Source organism: Folsomia candida, unplaced genomic scaffold (assembly GCF_002217175.1).
Source record: "Folsomia candida strain VU population unplaced genomic scaffold, ASM221717v1 Fcan01_Sc003, whole genome shotgun sequence".
Taxonomy (NCBI): Eukaryota; Metazoa; Arthropoda; class Collembola; order Entomobryomorpha; family Isotomidae; genus Folsomia; species Folsomia candida.
In genome coordinates this window covers 14,824,641-14,849,615 of record NW_019091195.1, presented here as the reverse complement: position 1 = coordinate 14,849,615, position 24,975 = coordinate 14,824,641, and the positions used below count along the sequence as shown (strand labels likewise).

At 37.8% G+C, this 24,975-nt stretch overlaps 5 protein-coding genes across 7 annotated transcripts; 4 read left to right on the top strand and 1 right to left on the bottom strand.

Moving 5' to 3' along the window:
- Positions 1–7,314: 7,314 nt before the first annotated feature.
- Positions 7,315–11,237, top strand: LOC118434743 (pickpocket protein 28-like). Of its 2 annotated transcripts, XM_035848878.1 has the most exons (10): positions 7,315–8,412; positions 8,630–8,852; positions 8,946–9,094; positions 9,162–9,456; positions 9,546–9,680; positions 9,777–9,912; positions 9,994–10,053; positions 10,142–10,304; positions 10,398–10,495; positions 10,562–11,237. In XM_035848878.1, exons 2-10 carry the CDS (start codon positions 8,640–8,642, stop codon positions 10,813–10,815), a joined length of 1,503 nt encoding a protein of 500 aa, XP_035704771.1. In that variant the 5' UTR covers positions 7,315–8,412; positions 8,630–8,639; the 3' UTR covers positions 10,816–11,237. The 2 variants fall into 2 exon arrangements, with proteins under 2 accessions (XP_035704771.1, XP_035704772.1); XM_035848879.1 differs by having other exon boundaries at positions 7,315–8,852.
- Positions 11,238–11,879: 642 nt separating this feature from the next.
- LOC110847770 lies at positions 11,880–13,725 on the top strand. The gene is made up of 2 exons (XM_035849467.1): positions 11,880–12,969; positions 13,051–13,725. The coding sequence occupies exons 1-2, from the start codon at positions 12,331–12,333 to the stop codon at positions 13,510–13,512; spliced, it is 1,101 nt and encodes a 366-aa protein (XP_035705360.1). The 5' UTR covers positions 11,880–12,330; the 3' UTR covers positions 13,513–13,725.
- On the bottom strand, positions 13,567–16,182 carry LOC110847045 (putative endothelial lipase). The gene is made up of 8 exons (XM_035849466.1): positions 15,475–16,182; positions 15,266–15,392; positions 15,044–15,198; positions 14,749–14,959; positions 14,582–14,655; positions 14,353–14,420; positions 14,185–14,282; positions 13,567–14,119 (listed from the first exon to the last, which is right to left on the bottom strand). Exons 1-8 carry the CDS (start codon positions 15,770–15,772, stop codon positions 13,801–13,803), a joined length of 1,350 nt encoding a protein of 449 aa, XP_035705359.1. The 5' UTR covers positions 15,773–16,182; the 3' UTR covers positions 13,567–13,800.
- A 25-nt stretch (positions 16,183–16,207) lies between these two features.
- On the top strand, positions 16,208–17,845 carry LOC110846241 (aminoacyl tRNA synthase complex-interacting multifunctional protein 2). Its single transcript, XM_022092920.2, has 4 exons — positions 16,208–16,545; positions 16,655–16,883; positions 16,968–17,178; positions 17,267–17,845. Exons 1-4 carry the CDS (start codon positions 16,325–16,327, stop codon positions 17,650–17,652), a joined length of 1,047 nt encoding a protein of 348 aa, XP_021948612.1. The 5' UTR covers positions 16,208–16,324; the 3' UTR covers positions 17,653–17,845.
- A 143-nt stretch (positions 17,846–17,988) lies between these two features.
- Positions 17,989–20,260, top strand: LOC110846543 (SET domain-containing protein SmydA-8). 2 transcript variants are annotated; one of them, XM_035849465.1, is made up of 3 exons: positions 17,989–18,339; positions 18,465–19,256; positions 19,325–20,260. In XM_035849465.1, the coding sequence occupies exons 2-3, from the start codon at positions 18,559–18,561 to the stop codon at positions 20,193–20,195; spliced, it is 1,569 nt and encodes a 522-aa protein (XP_035705358.1). In that variant the 5' UTR covers positions 17,989–18,339; positions 18,465–18,558; the 3' UTR covers positions 20,196–20,260. The 2 variants fall into 2 exon arrangements, with proteins under 2 accessions (XP_035705358.1, XP_021949024.1); XM_022093332.2 differs by having other exon boundaries at positions 17,989–18,344.
- The last annotated feature ends 4,715 nt before the right edge of the window (positions 20,261–24,975 follow it).

Sequence of the window (24,975 nt, the reverse complement as noted above, 5' to 3'; positions counted from 1 at the left end):
TTAATTAATTTTTATTAAAATTATAAATTTTATTTTTAATATCTTATATCTTATATTTAATATTTTATATTTAAAAATAAAATTTATAATTTTAATAAAAATTAATTAATAACCTGCAGTGCAGACTTGACATAGCCCGAGTCAGGGTCAGTATCCGCTTTTATATTTTGACCGATAACCAAACTATTACCACCGCCGTGGTCAAATACATCTATAGAATACTTTCTAGTATTTGGCACCAAACGTTTTCTTTCCCTTGACTACTAGGACCAGTGGCCCTCAGTGTGCCTCGCTTCTTATAAAATTTTTGAAATCCGAAGTCAAATTTCCCATACATGAGTCATTTTCATAATCGATACCAAATTTCAGCTCAATATGGTGTAGAACTCGGTATGAGTCAGCCTTGCCGTCTGTCAGGTAACATTTCTTCACCTTTAACGTCATGTTCTTTTATCAGAAACCACTAGGGATGTCCGTGCCAAAATTCAGCTTTCTACGTCAATTTCTAAAAATCGGGGTCACATCCTAGGGTCCATTTGGTGGAAAATTTTTGCATTTTCACTTCGGAATATTTCATTACACGCCATTAGACATTTTCATCCTACATACCAAATTTCTGTTAGATATATCAACTTTTAGAAATCGGTATGGGTCGCCCATACCGTTCCTCTGATTGCATTTTGTTCCCGTGTAAAGTTATATTCCTTCATGAGAAGCCATTATGGATCTCTGTGCTAAATTTCAGCTTTCTAAGGCAGTTTCTGAAAATCGGTATGGGTCGCCCAGTACGGTCTCTTACGAAAAAATATTCTGCAATTTGACCTCATATTCTTTACTTTGATATGTCCTTTCACCTTCATACCAAATTTCACCTTTTTCTGACCATTTTCAAAAAATCGGTGTGGGTCACCCCTAACGACCCCCTGGAAAAAATATTCTGCAATTTGACCTCATATTCTTTACTTTGATATGTCCTTGCACCTTCGTACCAAATTTCACCTTTTTCTGACAATTTTTAGAAATCGGTATGGGTGACCCCCTAGGGTCCCTCTGGTGGAAAATTTTTCCATTTTCCCTTCAGAATATCTCATTATAAGTCATTAGACACATGTGTGCCAAATTTTAGCTCTCTAGCACTATTTTGAAATTTTGGTGCATAATACCCCACCCACCTAAATGACCCCCACTGGTCAACCACTGGACCGATTTTTCCCATCTTCGAACTTAACTTGTAACTTTATCTCATATACATGTGTGCAAAATTTGAACTCAATCGGTTCAGCCGTTTTGGCCCTATCGTGTCTCAGACAGACAGACAGACAGACAGACAGACGGACAGACGGACACACCGGTTACATAAGCCCTGACTCGGGCTAAAAATTAAATAATAATTAAATAATAATTAAATAGTTAAAATAAATAATTCTCGTGACAAGGCATAAATAAAACTAAAATGATGGTTGGAATTACAAAAGAAGGCTAAAACTAGAATATAAATTATATGCATCAGCAGAAAACAGTTCAAAGATAATTCATAAGTTTGTATAAATAAGTATTGCAATGGCGGTTTCTTCTCGACTAGGGAACGAAAATACGTCTAATGTTTAATCCTCCATCTCCTCATCTTCCTCCTCTTCTGCCTCAGCCCATGCCCCATTTCTGATTGTGTCCTCAAGATCTTTTAGGATGGAAAGAATCTCACTCTTTACCAGCCTTTGCCGCCGTGTAGTCCAAAATAGCTGGAACTGTGAAAATCCAAGAGAAATATTACATGAAAGCAAAATAACAAACACAATATTACATTTTTAAAAAATTACATTTTCATCCGCCTTCCAGTGGTCCATTTGCGACATACGGTATAGGGTTGGATTAGGAAGTTCATTTAAAATGGCGAGGATTGCATGATGAATATCTTCTTTTTCTCCCCATGTCAGAGTAACCCTGGGACGAATAAAAGTAGAAATTCCTCCACCAAGCATGGTCCTCGCGTAAAACTTGAAGTCCCATCTCTTCGAAGCGGGTGCCTTGCACAGAGGAATGACATTTCCCGTGTCCGGCGTCCAACCCGCCCATTTCAAGAATCTAAACAAATTCAAGTTATATACGACATGTATTTGTTTTTAACGTAAACATAAATTATTACCTGTCGGTGCAACATTCAGCTCTAACATGGTTGATAGCCGCTTTTTCAAGGTCTTCAAGTATGGTCATAAGACACACAACCCCGGCTGGAATTTTGCTAAGGTTTAGCCAGCGCATGAGGTAAATCATAGATTCATGTCCTTTATACACTCCAATGCCACTACAAGCAAATAGTGTATTATGGTTACGATTTTCCGTATTCTGAGTATAATTTGTGCATATACATCGGGGTATTTACCATTTTGTAAGGTGAGCACGGCACATATTGAAATTCCTTGAAGACTGATGATCACATTTCCCGTAACAGCATAATTGCTCCCATCGAATTTTATCATTCAGTTGGACACCTTTCCACCGGATACCTTCATCATCCTCATACTCACTACCTTCATTACAATTTTTCGGGTGCCTCCTATTTGATTTCCTGTTGAACAAAAGCTTTCTCAGATTTTGTATTTACTATAATAATTTTTCAATTTACTCGTGATTGTTTAAGAAATATTACCTCCCTGTTACACAAGAACGGCATGTAGCACTACCTCTAAGAGCAAGCAATGGACAAGGTTTATTGGAACACATTTTGTTGAACCCTTTGTCGGAACCCATTTTCCATCGAACTCCGTCATCGTCCTCATACTCGTACCCTGGGCTTTTATTTCCTGGGTGTGACTTGTGCGGTTTCCTGAGGTTTATGTATAAGTATTTGATATTAGATTTTTAGTTTATTTATATACTTTTAACGAATATTACCTTCCACTTCGACAGGTGTAGCATGTATCACCTCCCCCGGCAAGCAATGGACAAAATTTGTTGACACACATTTTGTTATACGCTTTCCCATTCCCACTCAATTTCCATCGAACACCGTCCTCGTCCTCGTACTCGTAACCTGGTATTTTATTCTGAGGGTGTGATTTATGCGGTTTATGTGGTTTCCTAATGTCATAGAACAATATTTTATGCTGCAATTCTAGTTTAGTTGTGTACTTTTAATTAACAATACCTCCCAGGATCGACAGGATTTGCATCTGTCACCTCCGTAGGCAAGTAGTTCACAAGGTTTGTTGGAACACACTTTTTGGTATGGGCATCGTTGATGAAGCAATCCACTCCATTTCCACCTAGTTCCGTCGGGCATTGTGTGGATATAGCCGCGTTCGACATTTAGAGGTCTTCCAACTTTATCCGTTAAAATTGCTGAGGTGTCACCAGGCATGCATATCTCTGTCTCGTCGTCCAAATGAATACGCTTGGCTTCCTGCGTCAATCCAGATTGGCATCGGCGAATCCGAGTCGGCGTTATTCTGTAATTGATGATATACTATTGTTAGACTTATTACTGTTGTTTATGCAAGATCCGATACTTACACTGTTGGTCCACTCGGTACATAATATTTCCCGCCAGGAAGTATTGTGTTGAAAGCGCTAGCGTTACGAATATCCGCTTCCAATGCAAGCTTTCTAGCGTTCAGATTACTGGAGGAATCGCCGTATGGAGTGCTTTGGTCGACAAGTTGTCGCAGCGAAGTTTTAGCCGAACGGAGTTGTAGCCGCCGGTGGAAAAGGATTAACATCTTTCTAGTTCGGTCTTCTGCCCTTTCATTTGGTCCTGCTTCCAGCATAGAACGCCCATTCACTTCACTCCTAAGGAGTTCCATTGCAATGCTAAGGCGTCGTGTAGGAATCTCCAACGGCTCAAGACTATTGATATCTCCCAATCCCCCTTTGAGTAATTCTTGGATAAAAGCCAAACAGAAATCTCCACACGAAAATGCATCCCTTTGTCGTGGAACGTTCACTGCTGCATGATATCTCCATGAGCATCTATCAATACCATAACGGCTCTGGAACATGCGGGCTAGTCGATCTTGATATTCTCTAATTTTAATACCGGAGATAGTTCCGGGTAGACTGTCCAAATACCGCATGCTTCGATCATCAAAGTTGACATGATGTAAAATCCAATGGTTGTTGTAGTTTTGTACATTGTATAACTGTCCTTCTTCTGGGTTAAAATGTCGCGAAAGCGATTCGACGTTTCCGTCTACTCCAAACACTGCGGTGGCTCCAATAGGAAGGTAAAATTGAGTAGTATGATCCACATTACGGAAAAGTTGTTCTGCTCCTGCGTTGATGGCTGCGTCAGTTAAAAGTTCCTCCGGAAAGAATGAAGCGCAGTCGATTTCGTCCCCTCCTGGAATCACTCTTGATAAAATTACATCGACTGGTATACCTTCAGGATGATGGGTAAGTGGTAAGTTGTAATTATCTTCCTGAGACATGGTGACGACGTTGAACTCAGCTGAAAGAAAAAATATTAATTAGAAATTAACAAATTTGGTTTTCTCATATTTTCTAATATTATTCACAAAACTTTACTATTAAACTTAATTATTACACAATTGTGTTGTTGTTTAGATTAAAATTAACAATATTATTATTTTTATATGTAACAGCAATCACCACAGATTTTGGCAGCTTATTTATTCCACGACTAAATAACTGTGGTGAGACTCGTTACGCTACGATGACACAAATACAAATTCCGTATGTAAAATACTGGCCGATATGCTAAACGCACAATCTACCTGATTATTATACTTAAATCTCAAAAAGTGACCTATGAATGAACTGCAAAGAAGAAAATAGATGAAATTACAAACCTGCGATTGGAATTCATGTTTAGCTTCGTTAAATCCTTTTCTCTCTGGAAATAAACTCGTTCAAAGACACAAGGACCAGGACCGAAAAACCCAAATTATATCCTTAAAAGTGGGGCAATTTCTTCAACGTCAATATCACTCTGGAGTTCGTTAACTGTCGTTTTAGTAAAAAAAATAAGATTCCTACTGCAATTTCAAGGTTTAGCCGTAGGATGGAGAGATTATGTACGGAGAGAAAGATGACGGTAAAACGTGCGTCCAACTTGCAAGGTGTCGTTCTGTAGATTAAAGTCACTATGGCTGTCGAATACAACATAAGCACTGATCGTGAGCAACACGTGGGTTCAGCCACGGCTTGCTCTGGTTCTGTGACAAGATTCAACATGACTGCAATTCGTCGTGCAGACGAAGTGCAATCAACAAGATTCAACATGATTGCACTGCGTCTGCACGACGAATTGCAGTCATGTTGAATCTTGTCACAGAGCGAGATTCAAACGGTGTCAATAGTTTTAACTTTGAAATCCGAAATCGTTCCTTTGTTAAGAGGGATCAAAAATTGACACTTTGCATTTATTATAACGGTCACATTCCTAATGACAAAAAAAATTCCACTCACATTTTCCTGAGGCTGAGTGTGAGTGGCGAATCGAGTTTGAAGATGAACCATATGGGTTAAAAGGGAGCTATGCCAGCTTGCTATTCAGAGAAATGTGCTATTTGATAAAAATAAATAAAAGTTTCGTAAGTTATTTTACGAAACTTTTATTAAACAACATATGGATAAAAAATGAAAAATAAATAAAACCTATTTGTGCTAGGTAACAAGTTGTATCTAACGGAATGGCGTCCAGTGGTACCTTTGGAACCAGCTAAGTTAAAACATGACAGTATCTGATGAATTGGCCCAGCTTTATAAATTGACTAGAGTTGTCTAGCAACTTTGGTTCCACTCATCTACAAATTTACACGAATATAGATTTACAATAAGAATTCAACGTCAGTTCTTTGCGTTACCCAGGTCGTGAGTGTGCAACCATTTAGGATACTTTATGCACGGACTCGTCTGACGGGCGACCCAATAGAAAGCAAGCAACATAATAGTTTCTCGAAATAAGTAGTTAATCATTGAAATATTGGGTTACGTTAGCATTTAAAATTAAATTGCTATGTAGAATTTGACAGAAGCAGTGTTGGATCGGCCAGAAACTGGATGATCTAACATCCATTCTAAATAGTGGAAAATAGGTGAACGACATGCAGGACAACAAATGTTAAGCAGGTCTTCATGCAACGAAAAAGAATTCAAAAAATTAATCATGCACCTGTAACAAATAAGATGTGTTCTACACTGTAAGAGAGGGCTATGATAATGCCACTCAACTTCGTTGTCGTCTAAACAGATGATACAGAGCATGCTGGAAATGTTGCAGATTTTGCGAAAAAAGATAAAATATTAGTGAAGTAGAAAAGACAACTATAACACAGATGTTTAGAATGGCGAATGCTATAGACGGCTTATTTCCACGGTTATAAATAAAGATCGTGCGTCTGACGTAGCTTAGTTGGCGCTTTTGTTAAGATTTTGCATCATTCCCAGCTAAAATACTATTTTAAAAATAGTACCAGTTGATGGCGGATGAAAATAACAGAATCCTTTGGTCCATGCTCACACCTTGTCTTAAATGTGTGGTAAATTTCTGATGAACCGCGGAAAAAACGAACAATATACGTTTCCATAATTTGGATAGTTTATTGTGTCAACTAATTTTTTATATCAAACAAAAACTAAACCAATGGCTCAATGATGACCAAGATCACTGCTGGTTCTGATTTTCTTTTCTCATGTATCTAATATTACATATTTGTATGATAGTTTCGGCTGTTACAAATCGTGAACACACAATTTCAAATGAAGGAACAAGTGTTTTCCGAAAGCTTGTACATGATAAACATCAAATTTTACATCCATGAACTCCGATAAAATGTCTCTTAATCTATTTTAGGATAAATATGGTTGTCAAAATTAGAAGATTCTAAGACACGCACTATACGTGAATACTACAATCCGAATGACTCGTCTATCACTTCCGTGTGGACCTGATTTTCATAAATAGAGTAAGGTGAAACTTTGTATCCATATTCTGCATAGCCCTTCCAACAAGCAATCTTCAACTTCATTTTTAACTTCATACTCTCAATGTGTACACGGTGTTAAAAGAAACTGGTTAAGCTCCACCCATAAACCAGAAAATAGAAAAACCCGACGTACCAAATGTCACCGGCCCGCATCTCGTCCGAGGACGACATGCACCGGCTATAAATTATGTATATTAAGCAAATTTATAGTTCATCTCCACTGGGCAACATGATTGAAACTCATAATTAACACATCCATGCTTATCTGAGTCACTTATCCACTATGTTAGATAAGAACAGAATGTTACAGATTTTATGAAACTCATTGGATTTTATGTGCGTTATTTGCATACAGTATTTTATAGTTTATTGCACTTTATTGTAGTATTTCACATATTAATTTTGCTGCTTAAATTAGTTTGAACCATAAATTCGTTAACTTTGTGGACTTTAATCAACTGGATTTGTATGTTGGACAATAAGAAAAGTCTAGAATAATCTGCTTCATGGGTAATACTTCGTGGGTAACATTGTAGGTTTAGGCCGACCCCAAGAAATGTGAAATACACATAATATTATTATAATATCAGAAATACATAAATATATACATCTTAGCCCGAGTCAGGGCTTATGGAATCGTCATGTCCGTCTGTCCGTCTGTCTGTCTGTGACACGCTAGCGGACGAACCACTGAACCGATTTTGACCAATTTGGTCTTAAAATGCGTATTTCGACAAGGTCTTGGATGAGTTCGAAGATGGGCATGATCGGTCCAGTGGTTGACCGGTGGGGGTCATTTAAGTGGTGTGGGTAAATAGCACCAAATTTACAAGTTATCGTAGAAACCTGAAATTTGGCATGAGGGTTCACGTACCCATTAGATCAAATAATGTGAAGTCAGATTTTAAAATATTTTCGCCAGAGGGACCCAACAGGGTGACCCACACTGGTTTTTGAAATTTGTTAGAAATAGCTGAAATTCGACATGGAGGTGCAAGATCGTCTCAAATTTACGTTTATGAAGTAAATTTTTAGAAACTTTGTAAGAGAACGGTCCAACAGGGTAACCCATACCGATTTTCAGAAATTTATGGTTGGAAGCTGAAAGGCACAGAGATTCTCGTGAATAAATATGAATAAAATCAACCACAGTGGTACTACCACTGTGGGGTGTAGTAGGGTGACCCATACTGATTTGTAAAAGTGGCTACATTCGAATAAAATTTAGTATGGGGGATTTGAGTAAAAAACTTTGTGCGAAATCATTGAAAATATTTGGACGTATTCGACCATCTAAGTATGGAGGTGGTAATAGTAGTTTGGTCGTCGGTAAAAACGTAAAAGCTGATAGTACCCATGACTCGGGCTATATCAAGTCTGCACTGTAGGTCGACAGAATTCCATTTCCCGCTGTCACAATTTGTACATCGTCAAAACGAAAATACCGAGCTTATGAAGAACAAGTAAGGTTAGTTAAATTCATGGGCGATTAGACTCAATTTGAAACTTGTATAGCTTTAAATTATTATCCAACCGTTATCTGCTCCATCCTACAATGTTAAAAGTAGCATCGGGGTAGGGCACGTGGCCTGTGGCCCTTAGCCGACCAAACGGTTGGATAACAAAACTATACATAGATGCCATGCTATCTGGTCGGATAATATTACGATAACCTCACTTTGTAGAGAGTATGAAATGCTGTGGAACAGATGGGCACCTAACTTTACTGACATTCCTCAAAACCAACTGGAAGATATGCAAAGGCGCGTATACTCTCTTTTTTATTTGGAAGACCTTTGTCGAGATTCCAACAGTTTCAGCGACCACTTCAAAAATAATATAAATCTTACATATATTTCCAAGCACAACAACACTGAGGTGGACTTTGCCATGCAGTATGCCAGGAAAGTATAAGCAATTAAATATTGCAATATTTTCTATGTATGTATTCATATATATACGGCATATTTGGAAATTTTATATGATGGGTTTGATTATAAGGCACTGCATAGTTGTAATGACATCATCAAACTCTGCCTCTGGGGGAACAAGCCATTCAACTGCTCAGAATTCGTATCCATTACAACGGAATACGGACATTGTTGTACTTTTAATTCGATGCCCGAATTCATTTTGAGGAAAGACTTCCCGTAAGTACGCTTGAATTTGAGCCAATAACATAAAGAATGTGTATGTTAACCAACTAAAGTGGTTCAGGCTGCCAAAAAGGATAAAAATTAGGAACAGAACTGCCCACAATCGTCGTCTGCAACGACAAAGGACCTACGATGCATGGGCAAAGTGGGACATTGATCAACATTTGATAGAGAAAGAGGTGGATACTGTGCAGAATACTTCAGACGAAGTGACCTATGACGACGTCTTCGTCGTCGACGTCCCAAAGCACCAGAGAACAGCAGGAATGAGAACCGGGCTGTCCCTTCTCCTTCATCCAGACCTGGAAAATGCTGCCTATGATAATTGCGACTCTTTGGACGGTGTTGGATTTCGGGTAATCAATCATGTATTACATATGTCCTCGCCACAATATCATCCTGAATCATTTATCAAAATTGAATCTCAAATTATGCTGGATTTCAGGTTCAAGTTCACTCACCATTAGATTATCCACACATTTCTGACTTTGGAAAAACTATCAAGCCAAATACAGAGACATTTATCGACATTGAAGCCTCCATTACTATGCCGGATAGAGATGTGGAGGATATCAGTAAAGTAACGAACGAACCATTAATATTCACATGAATTGTGAGAAATTACTGAGAAACATACTAGTCTTAATGACACTTATGCAAAATTAATGACGCTTAGGAAAAGAGACAGTGTTACTTCCGGAATGAATATCATTTGGCCACATTTAATTTTTACACCCAAAAAAATTGTATTGACGATTGCATAATGAACGAAATTTACAAACGATGCAAATGTGTCCGAATCTATATGCCACGTATGTCCTGCTGTCACTCGTATCCATGTTCTCATAATTTATGCTAAAAGAAATGCTATAACAAATATAATTTTATTCTAGGGCAGAATCAGTCGTTGTGTGTGACGGACGAGGATTACGTGTGCACGAAAAACATGAAACGTATGTATGATGATATAAAATATATCCACATATTTTATAACATGCAAGACTTATGACATAAAGAATGAGGGCTTTGTGTTTCTTAAAGGTGAAATCAACGATGTTGGGACGCAAGAATTTTGCAAATTTTGTTGGCCGTCGTGCACTCAGATTGAGTATTTTGCAGATACAACTGGATTTCCATTGAGAGATGATGTAGACTTGTGGAAGACAACATCCACCTCAACAAATATCAGTGGACAATCAAATTGGTATATTTATTTAGTAGCTAATACAAAATAATAAGTCTTTGAAAGCACACTGGCAACGATAGAATAGTTTATTTTCGCTGCTTAAATGTGTAGGTCTCAAGAAAAAGTGGCTGTAGTTCACTTATATTTTTCAAAAGAAACGGTCGATTCCCGAGCTCGGAAGGCGTTATATGGCGCAATGGAAATTTTAGGTCCTTTTATATACTAAAAAAATCATGGATTTTATTTGAATTCTAGTGATTTATTTTGAATTTCAGCCTCTGCTGGTGGGGTTGTGGGACTGACTCTCGGCATAAGCATGCTCTCAATTGTAGAACCCATATATTTTTTTACGATAAGACTTTTCTTTCGTGGAAATAGTTCTACTTTGACAACAGTCGATGACATCAAGAGTAAGAAGCATGCTGAAATTAAACCAACCAAGATTATGGTCAAACCTGCACAAGTTGCAACAAGTAATCAACAATTGAGTGTAACAAGAAGAATTCCTAGAGAATGGATTACTAATTAAAATAAAATGTGTATGTAAATATTGTTGCAATAATTTTATTCCAAGCAATTTTTTACATGTTTCACTAGTTAAATATTCCAGAAATTTAGAGGAAGTCTCACAATATGCAAAGTTATATATTTTTAATCAAGTAGATATTTCCTTTATTATAGGATTTTTGTTTAAACACATTTATAAACTATGAATAAAATACTTTTAATTGGCTTGGGGAGTAGAGGAAAAACCGCAATGTTGGTGGGTTGAGAAAACCTCTACTTGCTTCGGACAGGCGTCGATAGGAGATCACGAATAATCACGATGCTGCCCCTTACAAGATTTTCGTACATAGATTGACATATCATTTAAAACATAAAATAATTCTTCGATCTTCTTTGATGTATAGAATGTGCATAGTAATAAATATTAATGCGATCTAGTACTTTACATATTTATAAATTGCATACTATTATTCACGTCATTCGAATGCTTGTTAGTGAGCGATTAAAAAATAATCCAAAGCTAATCAGAATTAATGTTAAACAATGCATACTATTGCTTATCACTGTAACAATAGCCCGGCGGTCTGATGCCATTGCCATATGCCACGAGTATGTACGTATTTAAGGTATGTGTTCATACATACGCCTTAATTTAATGTACGATATCTGGTGAAGCGTGTGAACATCCAAGCCAACACACTTAACCTCCACTTAGGATTAATTTTCAATATAACCAAATTTAGTTAGTTCTTAGTTTAGGAAGGGGAAAAGGGTGCATTGGCTTCTGCCTGTTTCCTGTGCTGGATGGCTGGCTGTACTTATCTTTAGTCGTACAAGATGGTACGTGCACATTGCTATTAGTACTAATCAGAATGACCCTTCTTTCTGCATAATAGAAAAATTTGCGCTTGAACATACATAATCAGCAAGCACTTCTGCTCGCACGCATCTCTGAACACACATAAAACATGCCAATGACCAATTCTACCCTGTTCTGCATGCTTATTTATATGTACGCAGTCCATGGTTAACTATCCTGATAATTAATTTGAGGATACATCGACGAAGGATTTGTAACATTTGTGTTCCGTGACATGGTCAAACGTGCAAAAAGTGGTGAGTGAGAAAATGGAGAAGGCTTATCCCAGCCACCAAAAACCACTGTTGTAGTTAAAAGAACACATCCGTGTTCACCTCATCGTGAGACAATTATTTCTAGATTCGATCAAAAAAACAATTTCTGCAAGAAACATGTAATTAAGTAACTTTGGACCCACTGAGCTAGTGGGTAACAGGAAAAGTAATTTTCTTGCATAAATGCTAATTCTGCTGAGTGATTGATAGCCACTGCATGTTTCTGGATAAGGTCAGGATTGCATGCAAATACTTTAGACTTTATAAACCCACCTCCACGAGTGGTGTTTATCTGTTTTGTACGTGATTTACCTCAGTGAATATCGAAAATAAAAGTCAGTCAGAATTTGATCCAGTTCATTTGTGCATCTCGAGTGGAACAAGTAATAAATAAGTTTCAGAAATGTCGCAAAATAAGCTGATAAACGTTCTAATTTCAGCAACGCTTCTTTTACAAGTGACGGTCTACTGTCAAAATAGTTTAGAATTGGAAGAAAATATTGGAAATAGTTTACTATCATCAACTACTAGTCCATCGTCCACTCATGAATTAAACACTCCAATTACAGTGACCATTGTGCAATCAAATGAGGAAAACACTGTCCCCACATCTAAAGTATTTCCGTCGGCAATACACGAAAATGTTGGATCCCCAAAAATTCCTACAGTCTTGCACGAGGCCACCACGAAGTTGTCTTCTACAAATAATAGAAACAGAGACAGAAGCCGAAATAGAAGCCGCAACAGAAACCGAGATGGAGATACACGTAGTTTCGCACGTGGCAGAAATTTTGATCCAAATCGCAACAATCCGGACAAAGTATTCTTTCGACGACTCGTACGACTTGGTTCCAACTTTGTAGCTCGATCTCTCGGACTTGTTACAGGAAATGACCCTCAAATTGAGAGCAGCAGTGAAGACAGGTTCAGAAATATTGACGAAAATACTGAATTTTCACCTTTCATAGGATCCGTGAAAAATTCCAGTCAAGAAGACAATCAGCAATTCTTCAACAACAACAAATGGCGAAATGTTAATCCAGTAAGATTAAAAATTAAAGGATTCTTAATTAAACTTCGTTTGCAAAGGGTTGATAATTAAATGCGTGTAATTTTTTTGTAGGCTCAACTTTTACAGAGTCGATTTTTGATTAAGCAAAACAAAATGCAACGTTGGAGAGAGGTAAAAGACGACTTCCGAAGAAAAGAGCTTGAGCGAAGAGTTGATTTCTTCAATGATAACTCTGGCGATGTGATAACCAGAAACGCTCGGAATGTTATACGAAACCTGGTAAATCGGTTTGAAAAGAACACGGAAACTATGCAGCTGTGGGTTGACTACAGGAGACAAAGGCTGCAAAGATTTCTCCAAATGCCATTGGTTTCCTCCATTTTGAAAAATAATACTGCCAGCATTACAGAAGACGACAATTCGACGACCACTGGAATTTCCTCATCATCCTCAAATGAGAATGATCAGGACGACGTCAGGGAAGTAGACGATGTCAGCAACGATTATTACAGACCCTTCAATCCTATTGCTGACATATCGAGGAAGGTCATGAGATTCATTCAAAGCATTTAGGATGAACAGTACACAATACAAATTTATGTTCCTACACATGTACTTCATAATGTTATTATATTGAAAATATTTATTCTTTTACTTATATGTTATCTGTTATATTATATGTAATCTTCAAAGGTATACTCTGTAATAAATATTCCGATTCCATCGAATTATGTATGCAATGTCTATGATGTATTGCTGTTGTAAAATAAAATCTTCCGACTTAAATTAATGAATGCAACTGCATAAAGAAAAATTATTATAAAAATCCGTATGTATTTTAGCTCTTACATCTTGTTTAAATTATAAATCAGTGGTTATCACTGTGACTGCAAAGGGTGTCCTCGCATTAGTCTTAACGTAATATAATTTCCTGCTAATATTTTGGACTGGGGTGTACTCGCCCATAATAACCTTAGTGTTTTCCAGAGTTTTGGGACAAATGCCCTTCTCCAAATTATCCAAAGTATCGCATTCATTGGATAAAAACACTCGTTGATTGTGGTATCGAATACTTTCTGCATAATAAAAGTAACTTCTGCTATGACTGCAGAGCGCAGGTAGCTTTTGAAGTTGTAAAACACAACCGGGTTGATGTGTTCCGTAGTTTGGGTAGAAGTCACTAATTCAAAGATATTGATTATTATTTAATTAAAGTTTTTAAAGCGAGGATTGTTAAATTGTTACCTGTGTCCCATTGGCGCTTTAATGCCGACTGGAAATGGAAGGAAACCGAAGGACAACGCTCCAAGAAGTTTCCACTGCTTCGTTGCAGTATGGATTACCTGCAATGACCAAGAAAAACACATGGCCGACTTTTGCTAATTCAATATTTGGCTAGATGTATTTACGAACATCAATAAATTCAGCATCCGTATAATCCAAACGTTCCGCTGGAGGACGATCCACAAAAACCGGTCGAGCTGGATCAATAATTCGTCCATAATTTTATTTTAATTGCTTATCACCTATTTAGCAGACCCTTACATAGGCGAATTTTATTAACAATTAATAATTGCTTGAAATTCGAATATCTCTCAAGAGACTAGTGATAGACAATTTGTACGTATGCAGTTTTTATTACCTGGATCAAACGCTGTGATCCTCGGAAGTTTACCAATCCTTATAAATTTGCCTGTGAACCCCGCACAGTGTGACCTTGAATAATTCCCAACAAAATACACTTTCCTGATTATCAAAATTAACACTCGGCATTTATACCAATTTCACATTAATTCTACTAAAGCTTACCCTAAACTATGTCCCATTACGTGTACTTTTTCTAGCGTGGTGTAATTGCTCTTTATAAGAAACTCAATCATTTCTGCCGTTTTACGTCCAACATGTTTCGTACTCTGTGATGCGATATCATAACAGATTCCATCACTTGCTGTGACCAGATTTGCCAATGCTTCCCAATGCACAGCAATAATGTTAAACTTTTCTGGCACTTTTGCATAAGCTACACAATTCAAATATTGTTACATTGATGTGACGCAAATAACTTGAGTTACTTAATTTCCATTCAAAAATGTGAAATTTTTACCAGCTCGAAGCGTTGGAGCTGGTCCAACAAATGCTGATGACATAAAACCATGAATAATAACTTTCACTGGAGCACCTTTGATGAAATTGGAATGTTGTAGCGAGTGAAGATCATTAACGAGCAACTCCTCAAAATCGAACAGTCCCAGCGTCTTCCTGTCAAGAGTACAATTTCAAATTTATAACAATGAAGTTTATGGGACCTCATATCATATCTATTTACTTTGTGTACAATAAGAACCGAATGGTGTCCAGCCCAGGAATGCTTGAAGCATGACAAGTCATGAAAGCTCGGGTTAATTTCCCCCCTTTAAGCTCATTTGGCCAGAAGAAAGGAGTTTTGGCACCTCCTGAGAAAAAAAATGTCAAACATCAATACGGATTAGTTATAATAATCTCATCTTGGTCTCCCAGTACATAAATTCTTAATACCTCTCTCATCATTCCCTTTGCCCTTAGGACAACAAAACACTCCGAGTAATAAATGTTTGGATAATCTCTTATCTTGATTGTCCAGAAATTGCTCGTCCTGAAAAGTTTCTGGCAGTCGAAAATAACCAGATTTACAAATACTATCATCACTTCTATTGTAGGTGTCACCACTGTTATTAGAATTAATGAATGAATGAAAATAACAGTCGATCCTAAGTTCTTCTGCGACAATAATTGTTGTAAATAATATTTGTATTAATGTGAAAGTAGTCCAGAATGTTAAGCATGTGCAATTCATTTCGGCTTCGTTGACGATGTCTTAGAGAGAGAGAGAAAAAACGTTATTTTTACCAAGCTAAATGTGAAACACGACTGTATCGACTCTGCCTGCGATGGTCAGCAATACATATTTGCTGGTTTGTAATTAGCCCGATAAGAATTCAAGGTGGGTGACCTACTAATGTGTCATTAAGATGTAAACGCTTTCGCAGTCACGACCAGAAAAAATAACATGCAAAAAATACTCCGCTCTCGGCTAAAAAACAAATATACTAAACTAATTGCTTCTTATTAGTCGTAATAGTATTTATTTTTCATAGTCAGTAAATCGGTGTCTCATCTTGGCTCCAGGTTCGGTTGGACATTTTCAGGAGGTGAGATGAGACTGAGACGATTTCCAATTTCTTGCTTTGCCCCTCCCAAATCAACCCGTGCACACCAACACCACCGGTTTTCACGAAAATAGTAAAACGAGTGACTCGATCGCTGCGTGAAAAAATTACAGTATTCTGTTTAAATTCTAAATTAATATTTAAGAACTTAACTTATTAGGGTTGGTTCCTGGTTGAGAATGAGCAAAGGTGTATCGAACGGGGTGGGGAACCACGAGGGGGAAGAGGAGGCAGTGGGAGGAATGTACGCCATGCCTCGACCTTACGAACTCCCAGCAGATGTTCAACTCCCAAAAAGCATGTATGCCGTCGCCCCCATCAATAAGACCCCCAGTTCCAGTGAGGCTGCCTCTGTGTCCAACTCCACCCATGACGTCCTCGGGGGCAGATGCATCTCAAGGTGGGTAGTAATATTATGCAGTAGTATCGTTTGAAACCTTATTCATCAATGCACAATGACCAAGGTCGACAAAGTAATTAATCTGGCTATGATGGGTGGATTTTTGCAGAGGCACGTTAACCAAAAATTCAAAATCTTCCGGAGCACAGTCTGATGACGCTATGAACAGCCTGGAACGAAAACAGTTGAAGATTATCGAGCAACTTAAATCACTACAAAATGTTATCACGAATATTCACCAGAAATCATTTAGCAAAAGTGAAACAATTGTTGGAAGCAGTCACGAAGTTGCACCAGCCTGTTCGGAGGGCAAGCAATTACTTACGAAGGAGAATATTGTAAGCGAATCGTCATTATAAATCTCATTACATTCGATCATTGAATTATTTTGATATTGAAAGTGTTTGAATTTTGTTTAATAGGATGTCGTTATTCATGCAAACCCAAACGAAGCTCCATTTTCTTTGATGTTCTTTGCAAACCTATTTGAACAACATTACGAAAATGCCGTGGTCAGTATAAAGTCGCATATTCACTCATCTTACAAAGGTACCGTCAACATGGATGCGCTATCTGTATTCAACCAGGAAAAGGATGGAGCAAACTTTCGGTTCACTGTGATATGGAAAAATGGTATGTGTTTATTTTATATCTAGTTCAAATGCTTGCTATAAACATCAAACTTTCTATTTGTTGACATGTTTTTATTTATATATTTTAGTTGACACTTGCACCTTGATAATTACTCCGATTGAGTCGACCTACATCATTGGAGAGGCTAACATGGCACGGTTCCTCTCGCGATTACTACCCACCACAAATGCATCTCTAAATTATGACTGTCTAAACTGGGAGCGATTGGTGCGAGTAGATTCGCTCTTGGATGTCGCCCATGAAGAAAATGTAGTATCCCTTGTGGAGAAGGAACTAAAAAATACCAATAATAATTTCCTGACTGGCCAACCTACTATTGCTGATCTCGTGATCTACTCTTCCGTTGCCTCAAAGGTCGTCGCATCAAAAGGGGAGAAAAATGCACCTGCCAGTGTCAAGAATTGGTTCAAGCAACTGGAAATCGCGTTCGGGTTCTACAACTCTATGAATTAATGATCCACTTAATAAAAATGCCCACAACCGTTAAGCTTGTCTTTTACTACTGTTGATGGAATTCGTATGTCACACGATAAGCAAGAAATCCGATATTTATGAAGTTGTGATGAGATATATACTTAACTCCTCGACCGAATTTGGAACGTGTGAGAGTCATAAATCAAATAAATTAAGCATGGCTAAGCTGAATCTACACTGTAAAAGTTAGTAGTCCCCCAAGAATTCTGTGAGAATTTTCACATTTCTTCAATATCCTTGTCAATCTAGGCAACATTGCAAAACACTTAAAGTGTTCCGCTCATCCATTCATGCTACATGAATTCCATAGGCTATACATATGCATAAGCACAACATTTCTTGGCTACAATTCTGCAACAACGACAACTGTGCTCGCACTTTTACTATAAATCCTTTCGTCCTTTTCGTTGTTAATTTTAGCTTTTGTAGCATTTTCACTAGAAAAAAATAATTTGCTCATTTTTTTCATTTCTGGCATCCAAAGTAGAGAGATTTGCAATATATACTCGCAGAACATCTCATTTCAACTCAAGCGAAATGGATTTTCCATTTAGAAAGTGCACTATGTAGTTAGTAGTTGTTTTGCATGTGTTTCCCTTTTCATTGTTCCAGGCCTTTAACCACAGCTCACTAAAAATAGAACTCGGATCTCACAAAAAATGCAGTGTCAGGTTTTTCATTCACGCTTGTTGTTTTTTTATGGCATCATATTCATTTTACATTTCTTGCGTGATTATGCATGCATATTCAGTTTTTAATTAATCACATGCTCTGATTCTGATTAAATATAGATTTTTGCGACACAAATTTCCTCAAGTCCAACATACTACGCATTATTTCAAAGCAGCATGCAGCAAGTCAAAAATTAATTAAAAGCACTTTTCGATGGAAAAGTGTGCGTTTTGTAACAAGACCTCCCAAGTTTTGCAACTGTGCCCTCAATGTGAAAAGGTGTGGTATTGTAATGAGACTCACATGAGCCGTCATTACGCCCAGCACCAGTCAGAATGCTTTCCTGCCCTCGTTCAGTCTGAGGAGGGGTGTGGTCGCTATTGGGTCGCAACGCGGGACATTTCCAAGGGTGAGCTCATATTTACAGAGACGGCACTCTGTAATGGCCCCAATTCTGAGAGTCCTTCTTTCTCCCCCCTCTATCCAACCTGCTTGGGATGTTCGAGGAGCACCAACACGTCGCATTTCTGCTCAAAGTGTCATTGGCCCATGTGTTCCAAGCAATGTGAAAAAGTTCCACAACATGCTGACTTTGAGTGCAAAGTGTTTCGCAAGAATAAGGTCCATTGGTCAACGAGACCTCAATACTATTTGTACATTCAGCTCCTTCGTGCCCTTCTTCTGAGCACCGTCAATCCTTCAGCGTTTGAGAAAATGATGCAACTAGAGGCTCACGTCCAACCCAGAAAAAAACATCCTGAAGAATCTCAACTCTCAAAATCTTTTTACAAATTTCTCACCGAGGAGTGTAATATTACCCACCACGATTTTGATTATGTCGATCGAGTTGTGGGAGTCAATCGTATTAACTCTTATTCTGCGGATGTTTTAAGTACAAAGTCCAAAAAACGGTATGATTATGATTTTTTTATAAATCATTTTGACGTAATTAGTCCTTGAGTCTTATAAAATTTTACAGAAATTGCACAGCTTTGTTTGGGCAAATGAGTTTGCTGAACCACGACTGTCAACCCAATACTCGGACAGTCATTTATGAAAACAACTCGGACCTTTCTTTAAGCCTCGGCCTGTTCGCTTCCGTTGACATTTGGAAAAATCAGTGCATAACACAGCAGTATCATCCTGTCGTGAAAGGAACAATGGTTCGTAGGAAGGCGTTGAAGGAGTGGTTTTTTGACTGTGTTTGCAAAAGATGCTCTGACCCCACCGAATTTGGAACCTACTTTTCTTGTCTAAATTGCTGGAAGTGTGAAGCAGGATTTCTGTGCCCAGTAAATCCGTTAGACGAATGCTCAGCTTGGGTGTGTAACCAACCAGACTGTGGTCATTCTCTAACGCCAGCCGAAGTTCACACCATCATCACGGAGACGGAGCAGGAAATTGCTAAAAATGAAAATAGTGTTCCTCAACTCGAAACTGTGCTGGATGAACTGATCTCAAAAAAACAAATTCATTGTCATCATTACTTGGCAATCAGTGTGCAGTATGACATTACACAGAAAATTGTGAAAGCACTGAACAACGAGTGTGAGGTGAATCTAGTTCGGCGTGGGTCTCGTTACTGCCGGAATATTTTGAAAGTTGTCAACGTTCTTTGCCCCGGATTCAGCTATTACAGAGGAGTCATTTTGTATTTTTTGGCCAATTGTTTCTTTGCTTTGCACGAACTGGACGAGTTACATGAAAGCACAGATTGTGATATGAAAGAACTCAAGGAAATCATTATGGAAGCAATTGAAATCATGGAGGTTGAGCCTGAAGACAGCACTTATCACGCAATGGCTGATGAGCTCGAAACTTATCTAAAAGCTTTATGTAATTCTAAATAAATTATGCAACGTATTGAGCACAGAACTTGACCATGGGTTGAAAATAAACTCAATTTCAATATTAATTTCTTCAGAAGTATTTCTTCAAGTGAGAAAGGGTATTGACAAAGTCGAGATATGTGTACATACATGAGACATAAATTCTAATGCATGCGTAGATTATGTAAGATGCATAAATATGTACAAAATTGTGCCATCGTCTTCATCAAATGGAACACATGGGTGATTTTAGCCGATAATAGGGTCCCAGATACACAGTTACTGGTCTCAATTCACCGTTCATCGTGGTCATGGGTCCATTGTAATACCGAAAGAACGAAGATCTCCCACGATTTTGAATATTGAGATTGCACAAATGCTCCCAACAGTCCATCCATCCAGAGAATTTCCTGGTGAGGAACGGTGCCTGCCCGATGATCATGGACGAATTTTGGACTGTCATTGTTGCAGCCACTACGTCCAGTTGATAAGCAAATCTTTCCGTCAAAAGCTGAAATGGTTTTCTAGGTTAAACCGAAATTTTAATTTTAAATGACACAAGTAAAAATTACCTTGGCTAGACCCGTTACACTGTTAACCAAAAGTCTATTGTGAAAAACTCTTGTAATCGCAAGAAATACGGCTGCTGGGAACATTATTTTTAGATTTTCAGACAGCAGACGAGGAACCAACCCCTTAAATAATCCTGGAAATTTATCAAAGTTCAATCATAGGAACAATTAGAGTAATCAAAATTAGAGTGATGACACCTAATATGTAAATATTTAAATTATATGTACATATGCATAACCTACCAAAAAACCCATCCTCATTGAGTATGGCTTTTAACGAGCTACAAATTGACCTAATCGTCAAATAAGTTAAAATCAGTTTCATCTAAAACAAAGTATGATAAGTATTTACTTAATTAATCTAAAATTTCTCACGTGTATCTTCCCTCACGTCCCACAAATTGGGCAACCATTCGAATCGTAATGACATAAAGTGGGTGTGAAACCATCGTACCGAGTGAAACGGTGAACATCCGCCAGCCTGTTGTCATCAATATGTCCAGAACATTTGGAGGACATTTACTGTTGCAGTTTAGTCTAAGGCTCAAAAGATTGACACGGCTTTTTCCTGGGGGACGGTGTGAATCCCATTTTGGTTGATAAGTTCCATTGACATAATTTGCAACAAGGGTTGCGGCGAGGTGGTGACAAATTGTTGGCGCAAATCCGCGATAACAGCCTTGAACTCCGTCAATGGAAATCATATATCGTACTATCGGGGTTTAAACAAGGGTCAGGTCAGGTCAAACTAGTATTACTAGAATAATTTATTTGAGTGGATACCATAACTGAAGGAATTTGGCAAGGCTAGGCAGGTGTCACCAAAAAATTTCTCACGCTGAGGAAAGATTGGTTCATATCCAATCTATGTATCATTCGAATCACAATAAAAATTACGAGATGCTGATTCTAAGCAGTTCTAAAAGTTAGGAAGAACACAATGTACAAGAACCTCGCACTTTCATCAACGTTTGGGCGCATTCGAAGGGATATGAAATCGTATGTTGGACCAAATCTTCCAATGTGATCCCCATCATTTCGTCAAGTTGGACTGGAGTTGATTTTCTAACCTGGTTGGGCATCATTGGAAGTCGTCTTAATCCATTTAGTATTTAATACACAACATGATCATTGATTATTGACATTTTATCATCCTACACAATACACTTGCACGATTACTTGACTTATCTAGGAAACGCTTGGGTGTCTATAGAGAATATTTTTATAAAACACCAATGCAAATACATTCACAAGCGTCCGAGATCATTCTGTCCCCACGACCTCCTGACTAATAATTAGTTATTATTAATCCTAATTCTATGTTGTAATAATTTTGCTTTGTAAGCAAAGCAAACATGGCATGTTTAATGTTCACTCTAAAACTTAACCACTACTGTTTGTTCGTATAGGCCAACATGACTATAATATTTTGACATTTTCTCTAATAAAAAAACTAGCATCGACATTCCAAGTGCAATGATCAACAAGTAAAACATTATGACTCCATTCGAATCCAAACTTTGTGGTCGGAATAATTTTTCCTCCTTGTTATATCTCTCCTTCAGAATTTCAATCTCACGTTCGCTTTTTAACAGCGTCAATTTCTTTAAAAACTTGTAAAGGCCTGATTGCACAATGTACCCAATCCTTTGAAAAACACCGAATCCAGTTTGAGCTATTTTCCATCCAAGCCTGTGCATATGAAATTTACTTTTTCCCTTGTAAAAGGGGATGTTGGGAAAATATTTCCGTAAGCGAATCAGCGTTTCCTCCATGTTACTTTCCAGTGCGAAATAAAAGATTTTTTTGCCACAATCCTCACTTGACATTGTTTTTCCGATATCTTTCAACTCGTCTAGAGTTGTTGTTAGCTGATCAATTATTTCTTGCATTCCATTGCAAAACTTTTCCGACATCTCATCTCCAAAATATGTAAGTTTTCGCGAAGATGACCAGTACTTTAAGGTGCGTTTATGCTTCACGTAATCGTCACGTCCTCCTCCAAATCCGATTTTTTGATTGGTTAAAATTTTTAATTGTCGTAGTGATAATTTAGTTCAGCCAATCAAAAAATCGGATTTGAAGGAGGACGTGACGATGACGTGAAGCATAAACACCACTTTAGTTTGCTATTATGACAATCATACAGCGCATGCATGAGGTCCACTCCCAAGTCCGTATACTCTTCATATCGTTCAGAATTTTGATGACTCTGATTAAACATTTTTTCTAGAGCCGTTTTCAATGATTTCTCGCCCGTGAAGCTGATCAAGATTGTAGAGTTGTGAATATTTTCGATATGATGCCATTTTAGTACTTGAGGTTTTTGAGCAGTCAAATTAGTGATGCCCAATCCAATATAATAGTTGACGAGTACAATGCAATTTAACAAAAACGTACCAAAAATTACTCTGAACAGGAATTTAAACTGTTTTGAACTCCTAGTCTTGTAGACCTTGTGGTCACGATTTACTCTCCAATAAAATTGAGAAAGTATGGCAAATGTCATTGCTTCTGCCAAACGGAAGGCGAAAATTTTTGCCTTTTCCTTCGACAGCTTGGGTCCTTTTATCACATATCTGAGAACAAAGCATCCCAACAAAGGTGCAGCAACCATGAAGAATGTTAGCGTGGTCCAGATCCATACGTCAAACGGATTGATATACGCATTAAAATCAAGTCCTTTGCTGAAGCCGTTGCAAGTAATGAAGTTGAAACTATCCATGTCGAAGATAACATGGTGAAAGAATGGATTCGGATAGGAATTCTGCCTCACGACAATTTGTGGGTACGAGTCACGTCCATACGGAAGCCTTGTGACGTTCAACCATCGCGAAGTTGTCCCAGACTTTGTTAGCACCAACTGCAAGAGGAGTTTTGTCAGCAAATCTTCTTCGGAACTGGAGGAAAATGCGATGGTTTGAAGATCGATCTCTTGGAGAAGCGGAGATGAAGCAGGGTCATATCCTATTTCGTGTTGAGTAAGTTTCCAAATATAATTTAAGCCCTCTTTATGAATTTCAAGCACTTTTGGGCGAAAAATGTCAGGGAGAAATGATCCCATTTGGTGAAAATGGTATCTGAGATAGTCGCATTGTTTGCACACATACCACATTTCCAATATTTCAAGTGAGCTTGATAACCCGATAATAAATGTGTCGCTTGGAATTACGTTCTCATTCTCAATCAAGCCGTAGCTTAGGACAGGAGTAAATTTTTTTGCAAACGTTTTATGGTTTGAATTTAGAAAAATGTAAATAATTTCACGAAAGTGTGTAGTTACAATTTTAGAGGTTTTATCAATTGGTGAGATTAGAGTATTTGGACCTTCAAATATTTGTTGTGTTGAACTCCAAATTGGAATAAGGAGGATAATTGCGATTCTGAGAATATATTTTGTATGCGTGTGATAAAATCGTTTTCCATACGGAAATGTATCCATGATGTCCAAATTGCTAAATAGATGGACTGGAACATTGTGACATATTGAATAAACGGCGTCATCGCTAAAGTCGCTCCTTTCCAGTTGATTTATCAGATTGATATAGGTGTCCTTGAAATTGTATGAAAATTGTTCCAGGGATGTCGACAATGTGGTTGGGCTGGGGGATTGGCGTCCCAGTGAATGCAATTTACTGGGGTAGTGGTCAATCTTCTTGCCTTTAGCTTTTCTTGGTGTGACTGCTTGTGGACAAGTGTTAGACTCAAAGTGCAATGCTTCTTCTTGAAGCAAAATCTCAGTGTCACACATACAAATTGCTATGCCAAGTATTAAAATGCGTACAAGCAATATTGCTTCAACCATTTTAATATCAATTAAGACTAGCTTATTGGTTTTAATTTGTGTAGTTTAACAAAGACGTCTCAAATTCATTCCGACAAAACAATGAGCTGGACAATATTGTCTTTTCAATCACACTACTTTGCATTTTGTGGGGAAAGTAGTAGATCGTTGGTAAATATCTGATTGAAAATGCAATTTCATTAATCCAGGGCGTGTCATAAATCGAAGAATATATCCTTGATGTATTGATTTTATTATGTTTGAACTAAATAAGTATGTACAGTACGAGCTCGTATGTATAGCATGCTTTATCACTAATAACCCTCACATTACATTGAAAAAAGAACAGCCTTATGTGAACCATAATGACATGTGGCTCGCCGAATCTGTGGAGTGTGTGCATCTGTACTTTGCACCAAATATGTATAAGTAGTTTATTTCATGA

What these genes read in the sequence shown, in the direction of transcription:
- LOC110846543 (XM_035849465.1), top strand. Translation starts at nt 18,559, where the DNA reads ATGGAAAAGTGTGCGTTTTGTAACAAGACCTCCCAAGTTTTGCAACTG. An exon ending in AGTACAAAGTCCAAAAAACG is followed by an intron (nt 19,257 to 19,324) that starts GTATGATTATGA and finishes AAAATTTTACAG; the next exon opens with AAATTGCACAGCTTTGTTTG.
- LOC110846241 (XM_022092920.2), top strand. Translation starts at nt 16,325, where the DNA reads ATGAGCAAAGGTGTATCGAACGGGGTGGGGAACCACGAGGGGGAAGAG. An exon ending in GGGGGCAGATGCATCTCAAG is followed by an intron (nt 16,546 to 16,654) that starts GTGGGTAGTAAT and finishes GGATTTTTGCAG; the next exon opens with AGGCACGTTAACCAAAAATT. An exon ending in CACTGTGATATGGAAAAATG is followed by an intron (nt 17,179 to 17,266) that starts GTATGTGTTTAT and finishes TATATATTTTAG; the next exon opens with TTGACACTTGCACCTTGATA.
- LOC110847770 (XM_035849467.1), top strand. Translation starts at nt 12,331, where the DNA reads ATGTCGCAAAATAAGCTGATAAACGTTCTAATTTCAGCAACGCTTCTT. An exon ending in AATGGCGAAATGTTAATCCA is followed by an intron (nt 12,970 to 13,050) that starts GTAAGATTAAAA and finishes ATTTTTTTGTAG; the next exon opens with GCTCAACTTTTACAGAGTCG.
- LOC118434743 (XM_035848878.1), top strand. Translation starts at nt 8,640, where the DNA reads ATGCTGTGGAACAGATGGGCACCTAACTTTACTGACATTCCTCAAAAC. An exon ending in CCATGCAGTATGCCAGGAAA is followed by an intron (nt 8,853 to 8,945) that starts GTATAAGCAATT and finishes TTTGATTATAAG; the next exon opens with GCACTGCATAGTTGTAATGA. An exon ending in TGGCGCAATGGAAATTTTAG is followed by an intron (nt 10,496 to 10,561) that starts GTCCTTTTATAT and finishes TTTGAATTTCAG; the next exon opens with CCTCTGCTGGTGGGGTTGTG.
- LOC110847045 (XM_035849466.1), bottom strand. Translation starts at nt 15,772, where the DNA reads ATGAATTGCACATGCTTAACATTCTGGACTACTTTCACATTAATACAA. An exon ending in GATCACAGCGTTTGATCCAG is followed by an intron (nt 14,421 to 14,581) that starts GTAATAAAAACT and finishes TTATTGATCCAG; the next exon opens with CTCGACCGGTTTTTGTGGAT. An exon ending in CGGATGCTGAATTTATTGAT is followed by an intron (nt 14,283 to 14,352) that starts GTTCGTAAATAC and finishes TGGTCATTGCAG; the next exon opens with GTAATCCATACTGCAACGAA.